At 42.1% G+C, this 13,886-nt stretch overlaps 1 protein-coding gene across 4 annotated transcripts in view; it reads right to left on the bottom strand.

Annotated features, from left to right (window-relative positions):
* Window positions 1–13,886, bottom strand: part of EP300 (EP300 lysine acetyltransferase) — a 130,613-nt gene that overhangs the window by 41,013 nt on the left and 75,714 nt on the right. For 2 of the 4 annotated variants that reach the window (XM_084616715.1, XM_084616717.1), the window contains exons 7-16: window positions 11,580–11,673; window positions 10,748–10,885; window positions 10,050–10,167; window positions 9,146–9,320; window positions 6,542–6,619; window positions 5,606–5,715; window positions 4,964–5,122; window positions 4,120–4,563; window positions 3,358–3,552; window positions 2,143–2,299 (exon numbers count right to left, since the gene is read on the bottom strand). In XM_084616715.1, the coding sequence (XP_084472841.1) occupies window positions 2,143–2,299; window positions 3,358–3,552; window positions 4,120–4,563; window positions 4,964–5,122; window positions 5,606–5,715; window positions 6,542–6,619; window positions 9,146–9,320; window positions 10,050–10,167; window positions 10,748–10,885; window positions 11,580–11,673 (1,668 nt within the window). The remainder of the gene's footprint in view (window positions 1–2,142; window positions 2,300–3,357; window positions 3,553–4,119; window positions 4,564–4,963; window positions 5,123–5,605; window positions 5,716–6,541; window positions 6,620–9,145; window positions 9,321–10,049; window positions 10,168–10,747; window positions 10,886–11,579; window positions 11,674–13,886) is intronic. The other 2 variants (XM_084616716.1, XM_084616718.1) reach the window with 1 other exon arrangement.

The raw sequence follows: 13,886 nt of genomic DNA, 5'->3' as shown, positions 1-13,886 counted from the left end.
AGCATCTCGGCACCATCAAAAATCGGGATCATGTCCTAAAGGTACCGACATGGAGGATATATCCAACAGTCATGGAAGCGAGACATGAAGGCAAAAGGATACGTTGATGTTGTCAACGAGGGCTGTATTCAAGAAGCCAATGGAAATGATGGAGCCATGACTGTAAATGTCAGGGCCAACAGTAACGGTTGAGACTTACTATTGGCGCTGGACAATATAGTAAAGGAGAGTCCAGCAGGGGAAGACACAAAAGGTCCTTTGCTGCAAGTAAGGCCTGCACTGTTGGTGGCACCAAAATCAGAGGCAAATGTTCTGTTCTCACTGCCTATGGTATGTATAGGACCCAAATGCTGAGGATGCTCTAGATAACAGTAGAGATGCTGGTCTCGATGGAACCAGAGTGGATGGTGCAGTCTCAGATGGTGCTGGTGAGAATCAGTGTGCAACTAGACCTTGACTTGGCACTGGAAATCTTCTGAGATTTTCCTGTGAGGTGAAGAGTGAGGCTTCAACTCCCTACCAGTCTCAGAAGACAAAGATGGTTAAAATGCCTTGAAGAGGCTGCGAGAGAAGAAAAAGAGTGGTGTTTCTCAACAAATCTGGGCTCAGAAGCTGAGACAGCTGGAGGGACACTCCTCATGGACAAGTTGTCCATCCTCTTGCGATTAGGGTCAGGTTCTGAAGAGGAATGCATTGCCTCTTCCATAAAATGAATTTTAAGGCAGAAATTCCTCCGTTTCTTCCTCCATGTTGGAAAAGAGGCACCAGTAAGACATTTGTGTCTCATGCCCATGCCCATCCCCCTCCCCAGCAAATTAGGCAGCTTTTGTGCCTATCCATAACAGTGATCATGGCCCTGTTTATTTGAATGCTGGGGATTAAACTAAGCCTAAACTATAACTCTAATTATGTGTAACAGAAGTATTTCTCTAAAGGCTGGACAATCAAAGCTAAACAATGACAGGGAGTGCCAACTCTTCCCACAGGCACCAAGAAAGAACTAAGAAGGAGGTGGTGGCCATTCCCCTTTTATGCCCTCAGCTCCCAGCATGAAGACAGCAGTGACGCAGACTGCCTTGGTGATACAGCTGGCAAAAGTCTCCAACTTGAGTGCACTGGAGGGTGCATTCACCTGCAGTGGAATGTACATGTTCACAATCACTTGAAGGAGAACAGGGTCTTCCTGCATTATAGGAGTTCAAACTGTAGTATCCAGTAAGATCAGCTAAATAGCTAAAATCTGATCAGTTAAGAGTAAATCAGCATAAACGATGGCAACCTTTGGCTCAGATAAAAATGGTCCCTGAACTTTGGGGAACCGAAGGGAGGAACTACACACAACACTGAACAGGTTTATCTGGCATCTGCAACCGGTTGGTAACCGCAGGGTACACCACAAACCTGGCAGTCGCCAAGAGAGTCTAGGTTGGCAGTTTTTGGAATGAGTCAATCCTTATTAATATGTAGAGAGTAAGCGTCATAATCCACTAACCTATAGGATAATGGTACCCATAAATTTCTTAGGGTATGGAAATAAGATTTGGGTATAGTAGGTTGGGCCTGAATTACATAGCGTCAGGATCCTATAAAATACTATGTAAGAATATCTTAGAGTCTCTTTTCTTTGTTCCCCTATATTTTATAGACTATCTTCTATCAGCTCAGCTTGTGTAGTATAGTATAACTACTCAACATTCCCAACTATTGGGGAACCATTGTGTTATTGGGCATACCAGAAGTAAGGCTGGTCCCTCACCTCCTATTACTGGGTCCTCAAGGAATGGTGAGAGTATGTTAGGTTAAGGTACTTATAATAGGAAAGTTACCACCAGGAGTTTTGGAATTCTTTTACTGTTTTGCAGTCATAAGTTTCATACCATTTATTATTCTTTTGTTAATCTCAATAAAGCTTTTATCAGTTTGGTATTGTCCGCAGTGCAAGTATTTGTGCCAAGCACCCCGAGAGTCCTCTCCCGATATAGAACTCTGAGTTCTCGGACCCTTTAGTCTGAATTGGATAAGAACCTATAAATCTTCTGTTCGGATGGCATCAGTGGCGAGCCATAACAACTAACCCATAATATTCAGGTCAACACCCCCCAGAGATTTGAATCCCAAGACCACAACAGTTTTCTTGCTTACTTTTCCTCTTAGACTGTCCTGGTGCTGGAGAAGACTGAGTAGCTGGAGTATTGGGTCTTTCTTCCTCTTCCTTCATTTCTGACTTCACTTCTGGTTTCTTCTCTTCTTGCTCCATTGGTGCTGTTATACATTCCTTCACCACTGGTTCCACTTTAATCTGAAAAGCAGATCAGATTCCCTTCACTTAATTCAATATAAGCCCCTCATTTGCTCTTGTGAGGATATAGTAAGGCAGTGTCTCTTCTGGGCTTAGCTACAGCTTGCCTGCCATTTCTTCCTTTGGAAAAAATGACCCTTCCTCACTCATCCTGGCTCTCACCTAAGCTCCTTCTTCACTTCTCCCCATGTGGTCTCTGCCAAGATTCAAATTGTTCTATGGGTAATTTATTTAACACTAAATCACAAAGACTGATCCCCCCACCCTTTCCTCTATCCCATGCAATTGGTGGGGAATCCCACCTCCCTGATCACTAGGATCTAGTCTCCTTTTTGGCTTTTAATGTGAGGACACTACAGTTTCTATCCCTTCTAGACAAAGAGTAAAGCTACTTTCCCATGAGGCCACAAGTTCCTTTAATGAAAAGTGATCAGGACTCTAGTTTTTCAGATCAAAGATATAACCCACAGCAGCACAGTTCACTATTCTAGGGAATTAATCCTATAGTGACTGATTACACTAGGGAACATTTTACAGAAAAATAACAGTTGCAGGCACATGCTCAGCTCTCACTGGGTTGGCAAAATTGAGGACCTCAATGCCAAGAGCCTACTGGCTGCTGCCACCATTTTAAGCACTGTCATCTACCCCCGCTCAGAAATAGGTCTAGGAGAGAGTGCCTAAAATAATGGTGCAGCTGGGATCTAGTGCTAGCTTAGCCAGAGCCCTAGAGGGAACATCCTCTTCTTTTGCCTTCCTCTGCAGCATGGGGCACGGGTCACTTGCTGGAGGATTCTCTGCTCCTTGAAGTCTTTAAACCACGATTTGAGGACTTCAATAGCACAGGCATAGGTGAGAGGTTTTTCGCAGGAGTGGGTGGGTGAGATTCTGTGGCCTGCGTTATGCAGGAGGTCGGACTAGATGATCATAATGGTCCCTTCTGACCTTAGTATCTATGAATCGATGAATCACAGCACTCTCATCTCTCTTCCATCTCTCATATAAGTACTGACCTTGCCCAACCAATTCATTCCAGAAAAATTTAGCTATCCTCTCACCTCTGGTTTCTCCTCCATCTGGAGCTCTGTTTGTTCTGGCCCCTCTTCTTCCATTTTAATATCCATTTTCACTTCCTGCAAGAGTGGCTGCTGCTGCTGCTGCTCAGGGATAGTCTGTTGCGAGTTCACTTCTGTGCTGCTGGTGGATGGTGGGTTTGATACCTGCCCATCAATGCTTACAGCCGGCTGTGAAAGCTGCAGGGAAACTCACAGTGACTAAAAAGGGCCAAGCAATTATGCTGCAAAGTTTACTTCATTAAGATGTGCTTTTCATTTGCTATCATGTTTCCTCAAATTTAACTGCACCTCACTTATTCCCCTCCCTTGAAAAAAAAAAACCTGACTGTTGCACAACTCTGGTCTGAGGAAACATGCTATTGAAATCTGCTTTGGACAGCATGGCATTTTAACAATTTGATATGCCTACTGTACAATTCCACCCATACACATGCATGGAAATAAATGCATTAAGAGATACATCTACTATATTTTGAAGTAGGCTCCTGAATGTGCACTAAAATTCTCTAAAACCCTTCCAACATGGAAGTGTCAGGGGTTCCAGTGTCCAGTTTACTGGTCCTGGGTCTTCAGACAAAAATGTACTTCTCAAATGTAATGCATACCCATATTGGTTCAGATGCCTCTTAAACAGGTTGTTCACCATTGTCTTGGACATAGGACAAGTAAACAAAGATCCTGTCTGAAAGAGTCTCACATCTGAGTATCCCTGGGGAAAGCATAGAAATAAAAATATTTTCTTACAGGTGTTGTGGGATGCTGAGGCTGCAGTGGTGCTGTTGGGGTGGGCACAGATGCAGTCGTGCTCTGTTGTGACAGGGGTTGCTGCTGTTGCTCTGCCGAAGGGGTGACTGGAACTGGAGGTTGGACTTGTGGAGGCAGCTGTGCCTGTGGAGGCGTTGGAGTCTGCCTCTGCGGGGGGTGCATAGTTTGTGACTGCAGTCCAGGTGGCATTGATGTAGGGGTGGGGGCAGTGGTGGTGGCTGCTGGTGTTGCCTGCGGCTGCTGCTGCTGGGATCCCAGACCTGGGGGAGTGTGGTGAGGTGTTGGGGTGCGGCTAGGTACTGGAGAGGGAGAGTTTCGGTGCAAGGTAGGCTGTGGAAGAGGTGGGCAGTGAATATGGCTCCCTTGAGAACCTGGAGCCATTACAGGAGAGTTCACAGGACAGGAAGAGCTGGTCATTTGTGCCTGTGGGAAAACAAGTAAATATATACAATGACTTGAAACAAGAAGTGCGAGGAGGAAAGGGATTACCTTCAAGTGGCCACTTTTTACCTGAGTTACTAACACCTATCAGTTTAAAAGTATGACTAGCAATACTGTTGACTTTTTGCATTTCATTTACTTTAGTGAAATGAATGGGATTGTTCAATTTGACATTTTTGTTCACATGCACAATGCTGCAGTGTTTACGTTTCCCACAACTCCTAAGAAAAATTTAAATACAATTAACCAGTTTTCACTGATATTTAAATAAGCATTAAAGAACAACATTCCCTATTCCTCCAATTACCCAATTGAAAAAAAAAAAATAAAACCAGCTCACAGAGCCTGTCAGTGAAACTGCTCCCTTAAGTGAAGAACATACTTGAGACACTGGTGTCTGATTGCCAGGCTGGGTCATAGGCATGTTTGTCGCATTCATTCCTGGGGAGGAAGCAGGGAACTGGTTCTGTTGCAGAAACTGATTTTGGCTGGAAGGTTGGCCAACCCCCGGCTGCTGCATACGTGAAGCAAATCCCATCTGCTGGAAAAAAGGAAAGGCTTATTTCACAGTGGATACATACCCACCCTTAAAAATAAAATTCTATAACGTAACATCCACTGTATGGCAGAGCAATTGACAGATCTGACAGCCACTTACGTGATGCAGCATGGCAAATATGCTAATGCTCTGCTCAAAAGCAGGAAGATATTTTTACAGTTAATTCCTAATGCGGTTTATGATAGGAGTTCTGGAATTCAGACTGGGATCATGCCTCAAGTTTTTTGGGTTAGTTTCTGATAAATTCCACTGTTTCAAGGCTGTAACTGCACACACAATTTAAATCTAAGCCAATATTAGCAGTTCCCTCACTGATTTGTGAAGACTGGCTACTCATAGTGGAGATGCAAAGGGAGAAACAACAGGACCATAGAGCAAGCAAAGAATTACTGTTTGGATAACCATAGTTAAACAGGAACACCAAACCTAAAGAGTTCAACATACTGGACTGAAAAACATCCTGACCTGGTTCATGGCCCCAGCCTGGCTTAGCTGTCCAGGGTGCTGAAGAGGAGGGGTTTGCCGAGGACCCATGGGGGACAGTTGCATGTTCATCTGGCCAAACTGGTTCATTCCTGTATATTTACCCCAAAAAGATTTTAAAATAAAGGTTTCAGTTCTCATTTGGACGTCATTCAATGTTTGAACAGGAACAAATATTTCCTCTGCTCTCCTAATTTTATTTCTACCAACACACATCTTTCAGTATGCCACAATGTATTTCAGGCTCTAATTTAGCTATTTTAAGCCTTTCAAAAGCAATGCACGTAAACCTAGTAACAAGCTTCTGGGTCAAAGGAATCGTTTTTGAGCCTGTCTTGAAGAGAAAGGATATTTTTTTGTTTACAAAGTATTTTACACACAACTCCAATATGCTAAGAGAAATCTGTCTTTACATTAACCAGTTGCTTGGCAGAGTTTGAAATCAAGTTTAACATGTCAACTCAAACTCCTTCACATTCCTTCAGAACACAAACTAGGCTTTCCTGAAAGACATGTGTATCTATGAAATTGCTTTCAGGTATGCGTTTTGGTGATTTTACTAATATTTTTAAATGTTGATTTACAAGAGACTATACTCTGTAATTTTAGAATCTGGAAAACTCTCCCCCAAAACCAACAGAACCATTCATCCAATCCACACTCTCAAATACCACCTTTTAATTTAACAAACAGCTGAAATCCAAGACAAACAGCTCTCATTCTTCCAGGATCATGAAGCACTATACCATAGGAGGAAGATGATTTTAAACAAATGGTAAGGAAGAGCAGAGAAAACTACATTCTAGCAGACTCCAGTGAGGACTGCTTGATGTCATATAACCATTGGGGAAGGCAGAATCCAAGATTTTATCCACATTCATTTAGAATTACATGGGCTTCCTTTCTTTGGACACTTACCCGGCTGTGTCTGCATGCGATTCATCATCTGATTTGGCACACTGGCACGAATCATGGTTGGGTCAGGAAGGGGACCATCTGAAAAAGAGTTGGAGAAACAGAGGTTGGGGAGTTAAGACAACAGTCCATCCTCTCAAACTTCACTTTTACAACAATTACTTTATTGGGAAATATTCAAATCAACTCCAAACACAGTGAGACCACGTTAGGTCCTAAAAGATGACTCAATGGAACAAAGATGGAAAAACTTGTAAATACAAACACGTGTGCTATTTCTTAACCAAAAATAGTTTAAGAAGTCTGAACTTTGTGAAGTTGAGGACTAATTTGCAGCATATTAAGGAGCTACAATGACTAGATGCCAGAGGCTTAAAATGTCTCATGCACTATTAAGCAGTGTTAACACTGTTCTGTATAGGTTAAACAGCAGACTGATAAATTCAATTAGAGTACCAACCTTGAAAGGACCTGTATCTCATACACTGAAATCAAGTTCACAAACTTTTTATCAAAATGCATCCTCACTTTTAAAAAACCTTAGACTAACCAAATTGTAGAGTGACATTCTGAGGTGAATGGATGGCTCAGGGGATTGGGAAAAACATTTAGCTTTTTGCCTCTACATCACTAATTCCATCTAACCCCAGTCTGGTGAGCAAAACTCATTACAATATGATGGCTGTTTAGCAGCTTGCATGAAATTCAATATTCAATTAAATTCCTATTTGGAAAATGCTTCTAAAGCTCAAAAACTAAATGAGCACAAGAGAAAAAAAATCCCCTCATTCTTAGAGGTAGGTGGCCTGTCAGGAGAATGGCCATACTGAGCAAAGGGAATAGCTCTGTGAAATAAGTTTACAGAGCTTCAATTGTACTTAGAGGACTTCAGTCTCCAGAGCTGTCAGTTCAGCACCTTGCACCAACACAAAACTAACCTTAAAAAACAAGTATGTTTTAGCACAAGTAATTTGTCATTTAGTTATTACTGTAAAAAAGTGTTTTACTTACGGAAAACATATAAAAGACAGACAGATCAACTGGAAGGGGAAAGAAGGCTAGAACATAGGATGGTGTCTGTCCCACTCCATCTGACCCCCCAGTCTATTCTATCACACTGATCACCACAGCTGACATTTCTACATCCATTGTCTAATATTCCTTGGCCATGAGCAGATTTGTTTGTTGGATTGGTTGTGGGAGTTATAACATTGTAAGTGTAACGTGAGAATTTGAGCAAGAAATGATTGGAAATTTAGCCATCCATCAATCCAAGCTCTTAAGTTATTGCTCAGCATTACCCAGATGAAGCACACTGGGCCTGATAAGGTTTAATGACATACCCAGGCACTCCTGTAAAATTTGGTCTTGTCACCCCATTTATTTACGATGTCTGAGGGACTTTTGGAGTGATACTACAGACTTCAACATCAACACGCTAATATAATATCTAGTTCTACTTTTTTTTCCCCATCAAGACCAAACTATATTATTTCTCGGATATCCCAGCACCTGAGAAACCTAGATAAAATCCATTGCATCCACAGCACTTAGGGGCTCCGTTTGGATAACATGGAAGCGATTATTTTGAAGGAGGGAGAAGCATTATGAGAAATACACTGAGATTTTGACTTCACCCACAGATGAGGGCATCTGTCCATCTGTCAAAATGACATGCAATTTTTGGGGCCTTTTTGGACTTTTAATTCTAAATTCCCAAATGCATTTCTGGGCAAAAATATTTTTTACTTCTGAATTTTCAAGTGATTAATATACATCCTTTTGTCTCCACTGACAACCTCTGTAGCGTCTTCTAGGCATATGTCAGCTCCAGGCTAGCTTACAGCAATGTGCTCTCCACTTTGGATTACCTTTAAATAGCCACCGGGAAGCTGCAAAAAGTGCAGAATATGGCAACTTTATAGGTAAGGGCAGACTGTCAAGAGCACATCACACCAATGCTCTAAACTGATTACAATTCAAATTCTCTCTTTTTTTTTTTAAGTTGTAAATGATTTATGACCCAGCTATCTCAGAGCCCTTTCCACAGTCACTATAACAACTGCCATTAACCAAGTTACAGTTGACTTCAGTCCCCAGAGCTGAATTCTTCATTCACACTGTAGCTGGGTCTTCTCAGAAATAGGCTCAGCTCTGGAATTCACTCAGTTGATCTGTCAGAATCTAAGTCTTGCCACTTTTAGGACACAATACACGACAGCTCTGTATACACTCTCCAAAACAAGTGTTTGGTATCCACAGACAGACAGAGGCAAGTTCAGTTAGTGCACAAGATCCCATGTGAAGTTTTGCCTTATCTTGTCAAACACCATTTTCCTCCACCAATTGAGCGCAAGTTAACTCAGATTTTGCAAGTAGTTCTTGCAAAATCTCACACAGTGAATAGGCAATAACAGGAAAATGCTCTCACCACCGTACCACATACTATTACACACTGAGCCACTTCAAGTTCTTCTAGAGAATTAGGCAATTATAATTTTGTAACATTAGCTGTAAAATGGGGGAGAAAGACTCCCATTCAGGACCACTATAATGATTTCCCTGCACAAGGTATTCCCTTTTATTAACTAACCCAACTGTTCTTACTTGCAGACATCCCTGGTTGTGGCTGCCCCATATTGGGCCCTTGATTCATGGGAGCTGGAGGCATGCCTGGTGCATTTGGTATCATGTTCTGCTTCTGCAGTCTAGTCCTTCGTTTTTCCTCTAGTTCCTTCTGAATCTTATAGATCTTCTCAGCTAACAAGTGGTAGTACTCTGCCTGTTGGGGTATAAGGGACAAGAGAATAGTGGAGACATACAATAAGTAACGCTTACAGATTAATGCTTATGCTCAAATAAATTGGTTAGTCTCTAAGGTGCCACAAGTACTCCTTTTCTTTTTAGATTAAAAACTGATGACCAGGTTCAGTGCTGGGAAAGACTTCCTTCTCTCCCCTGCATATTAGAGTGCTGAGAAGAGATTTTCCCATTGGATTAGGTGAGCATATTACACAGTATTTCCTGCAACTGAAGACTGACTGACAGTAGAGATTTATTCTACCCATATTGTGCATTTATTTGACACATGCCACAGTAAAGGGTGAGCTCTGGGTTTATACTGTATTTGGGAGAAAATGAGAAACCTCAAGCATGGCACATTAGGATAAAAAGCTTTCAGACCACAAACGTGTGTCAAGCAAAAAGGCAAGATCTGAAACTAGGAAGAGACTGGAGCTTGCTGCTGCCCTTGCATATACCAGCATCACCTTTAAAAAATAAATCTCTGCACTTTTTTCCACTTTTGGGACACAACTTGTCAGTTAGGCCTCCACTCCCACCCCAGAAACACCACTTCATTTATTAATGGTACATTGAGACAGTATTTCAACACTGACCCCATGAATACCAGAAGCTGACTAGTCTCTATAGCAGTTGTGAGTTCTGTCCACTATACTGACAGACTCATGCAGGCTCTCTGCAGCTATGGTGGGAAAATATGGCAACTCACCCTGCTATTTGCAGATTCATACATGTCACCTTCTACCTTCCGAGCATATGCCACCAGGTTCTCCATGCGCCTGTCTTTTAATGCTGCAGGGTCAGGGGTAGGAAATATGGCTTGGACTCTGAAGAGGGAAAAAACCATGAAACAGATTAAAAATATGCATCTTTTGAATTGAAATAAAATGGCCCCAAATGAAGTTCAAACACAAAGGGCTTTAATCTCTATTTCAAGCATCTAAAGAAAGTTAGAGATCATCATACATAGCAGCTTTAGGAGTCCCTATGACTCCATTGCTTTCCCGATCTCTCCCCCAATACTGCCATTTTGGAGCACAGGGGTATGTTTGATACAATAGGGATCAGACCTAAAGTAGCATCGGATATAATTTTAGGATTTAACATAAGGAAAGCAAGTAATCCCATATTTTTGTCATTATTTCTTCTGACCATCACCCCATCCTAAATCCACATTCATGTCCTATCTTGGTCAAAGCAACAGGCTTCCTCAACTTTAAAGCCTAAGCTACTCACTAGTAGCTGCTTCTCTCCTTTTGTGGGTGGGGCAGAGTGGGGTGCAACTATAAAACATTTAAAAAAGTTTCTGTGCTTATACTGGCTCCTTAGCCTCCTAATCTTAGAAAATACTACAACCCTTCTAGTTCCCCCAACCTTCCTTGGCAGAGGGAGATACCAGATACCTACAGTTTATGAACAAGATGATTTCGGAGGTCCTGAGTAATATCTTCATGCCACTGTTTTCGAATTCCGGTGTTGGATGGCTGTGCTGCTGTTGGCATAGCTCCCAAACTGGTAACACTGGCGCTTTCGCTCATCATGGGACTTCAAAATGGAATAATATGTTAGAGGAGGAAAAAAGGCTAAACTTATGATCTTACATTAATAGTCTATTTTATACTTAAGGATGACAAACCACTATTTACTATTCGATTTACACACTACATAGGAATCACTTCACTGATCAAGGAAGCAAACCCACCTCTGGAGTGAGGCAAGATGGATGTTTGGTAGTATGGAGCAGCACTACACAACTATTTAGGAGACTGACATCAACACTACCAAATCCAATGGAAAACAGAGCAACTACCTAAAAGGAATTTGGCCCTGACACTGGGGTTTACTTCATTTCCCTTGTAAAAAGTTTGACTGAAGTTGTAATTACCTCTTTATATCTCACCTGAAAGATGAGGCACCAGAGTGCCTCTTAGCCCCATGGCAGAGGGATGACAGATTTGCAATATAACATCACATCTAGTAACACCTGCATGTTTGAGGTCTAGCAAAAAACTCACTCAGCCTAACCGTGGTAATCCATGAGACCTGATGTTTTTAACCATACCAAAAATGCCCTCAAATAAAAAAAAAATACTCCCTTTTTCCCCCCAGTCTTAACTGCGAAGATTAGACAAATCTCTCAACATGGGAGTAGGGATTATTCCCCCTCAGATTTTTCTGAGGTGAACCCTGTTCAGTGTTTTCAGACTATTTTTTAATCCACGTGAAATGTTCAACTTACTTTTGGGAATTCATTGCTGAATGCAACATCGACTCAGGCAGCAGATTAGGGGCTTGAACCCCCATACCTCCATTCACACCCATAGGATTAGCATCTAGATAGCAAAAGGAAGAATATATTAAAATGAATGGCTCACCACCGCACAAGCTCTTCACTCAATCCTCCTCCCTCAAGAGAGGGAAAAACATTGGTAAAAAAAGACAGACATATGGATAGCTCTGAATAGTTATGAAATACTCACTTGAGGCTTTCAAGACATCTTCCCCTACTTAGACATTTTTCACGAAGCAAATACTGATTCCTTTGCCAATCAGTGTATATTGCATACTTGTATATTTCTAGGTCATCAGAGGCCAACGTGTGTATCAGCTCTGATAATTTCCTGAATAAACTGTTATAATCTCCTCCTCTTTCCTCTCCAACAATGCCACCAAGACCGGAAAGGCAGGAGAGAAGAACACAGGAGAGAAGTTACTTACCTTTTACAGTAACTGGGAATTCAAGATGTGTGTCCTTATGGGTGCTCCACTTTAAGTGTGCCTGGGCCCCATGTGCTTTCATTGGAGATTTTCTGTAGCAGTGACTGTTAGGCTAATGCATGTGCCCTACACATCCTCCTGCTTTGTACCAAGGATATATGGGGTTGCATGGGCAAATCACCCTCAGTTCCTTCTCTACTGTAAAGCCCTAAAGAGATGAGACTCTGAAGCAGAGGGGAAGGAAGGCAGGCAGGGTACTGGAGCACCCACAGGGACTCACCTCAAAGAGCTCCAATTACCGTACGAGGTAAGTAACCTCTTCTTCGAGTAGTCTCTCTGTGGGCATCAACCACCAGAATTCCTAGCAGTACCCACTGAAGGAGACAGACTGAGTTCCAAAGCCCCTAACGCTGTCTGTAAGACAGCAAAGCCAAAGGCAGCATTCTGTGCAGGAAGCATCAACCAAGGCATAGTGTCCAGGGAAAGCATGAATTGAAGCTCACATAGCAAACTTGCATATTTCCATAATAAATAATGTCCTTTAGTCGAGCCCCAGACATGGAGTACGATCTTGTAGAATTGACAATGACTTTAGAGGGAAAGGAAATGTTAGCAGCCACATAACAGGTGAGTACGCACCCAGAAACCCACTGGGTTGTCACAGCTAGCTCTGTCCACAACAGAAAAACAATCTTGGGGATGACTGAAAAAAAGTCTAGACCTGCCCAGATAATAAGCCAACACTCTTCTGACATCTGATACGAAGAACAGCTTCCTGTTTTGACTGATGACTGGTGTAGATTACTGGGAGATGAAATGATTGATTGACATGAAAATCTTAAGTAACATTGGGTAAGAAGCATGGAATTGTCAAAGAGAAACTATCTTTGAAAACAATGGAATATGGAGAGTCAGCCACTAAAGCTCCCAGTTCTCCACTGCTTTAGATAGAGATAGTAGCCACTAGGAATGCTGCTTTTATGGAGGGGTTCAGAAGCAAGCAGATCACTAACACTACAAAGGGTGATTTCATCAAAGCGCTGAAAACTAAATTTAATTCCCAGTAGGGAGTAAGGTGTCTAATATTAGAGAAGAGGATTGACCGATCCTGTATAAATCTTGACATTGCAAGATGAACAAATACTGAGAAGCCTTGTACTGGAGAATGGAATGCTGTGATGGCAGCCTAGTGAACTTTAACAGAACTCAAAGCAAGTTCTGCTTTCTTCAAAAAGTAAATAAGTATTCTAATACCTCAGAGGTGGGAAAATCAATAGGAGACAAATTATGGTGAACACATCAATTACAAAACCTTTTCCATTTCTGAAGCTAAGTCTTTCTGATGGAATCTTTCCTACTGTTCAGCAGAATCTCCTGAACCCCTATGGCGGTAAGATAGTACTAGCTCCGAGAACCATCTAGGTATCAGGACTTCAGCAGCAGTGTTCAGCTTGGTTTGAAGGACATTCCCTGAGTCCTGTGTGAGAAGACCAGGCATCAGCAGAAGATTGATAGCTGGTCAGGAAAAGAGGAAAAGGAAACCAAATCTGTCATCTCAGCCAAGTTGGTGCAAACAAGATGACCATGGGTTTGTCCTGCTTGATTTTGTTTAAGACCCTGAGAATCAGTGGCATTGGAGGAAATACATATACGAGTTGGAAAGGAGAAAGGCATTGTCCAGAGAATGGTGACCCAACCCCCCCCTTGAACAGAACTGCACAAGTTTTCGATTGGCTGTGGGGGCAAAAATCCATTTTTGGAAATCCCCAGACAAGACTAGAGTCTGGATCTGTCTAGTTCCCACTAAGAGAAGCACCTGCTGAGACCG

This window comes from Lepidochelys olivacea (genome assembly GCF_965140295.1).
Source record: "Lepidochelys olivacea isolate rLepOli2 genome assembly, chromosome: 1".
Taxonomy (NCBI): Eukaryota; Metazoa; Chordata; order Testudines; family Cheloniidae; genus Lepidochelys; species Lepidochelys olivacea.
The sequence above is the reverse complement of the archived record's forward strand: the minus strand, read 5'-3'. Positions and strand labels throughout refer to the sequence as shown.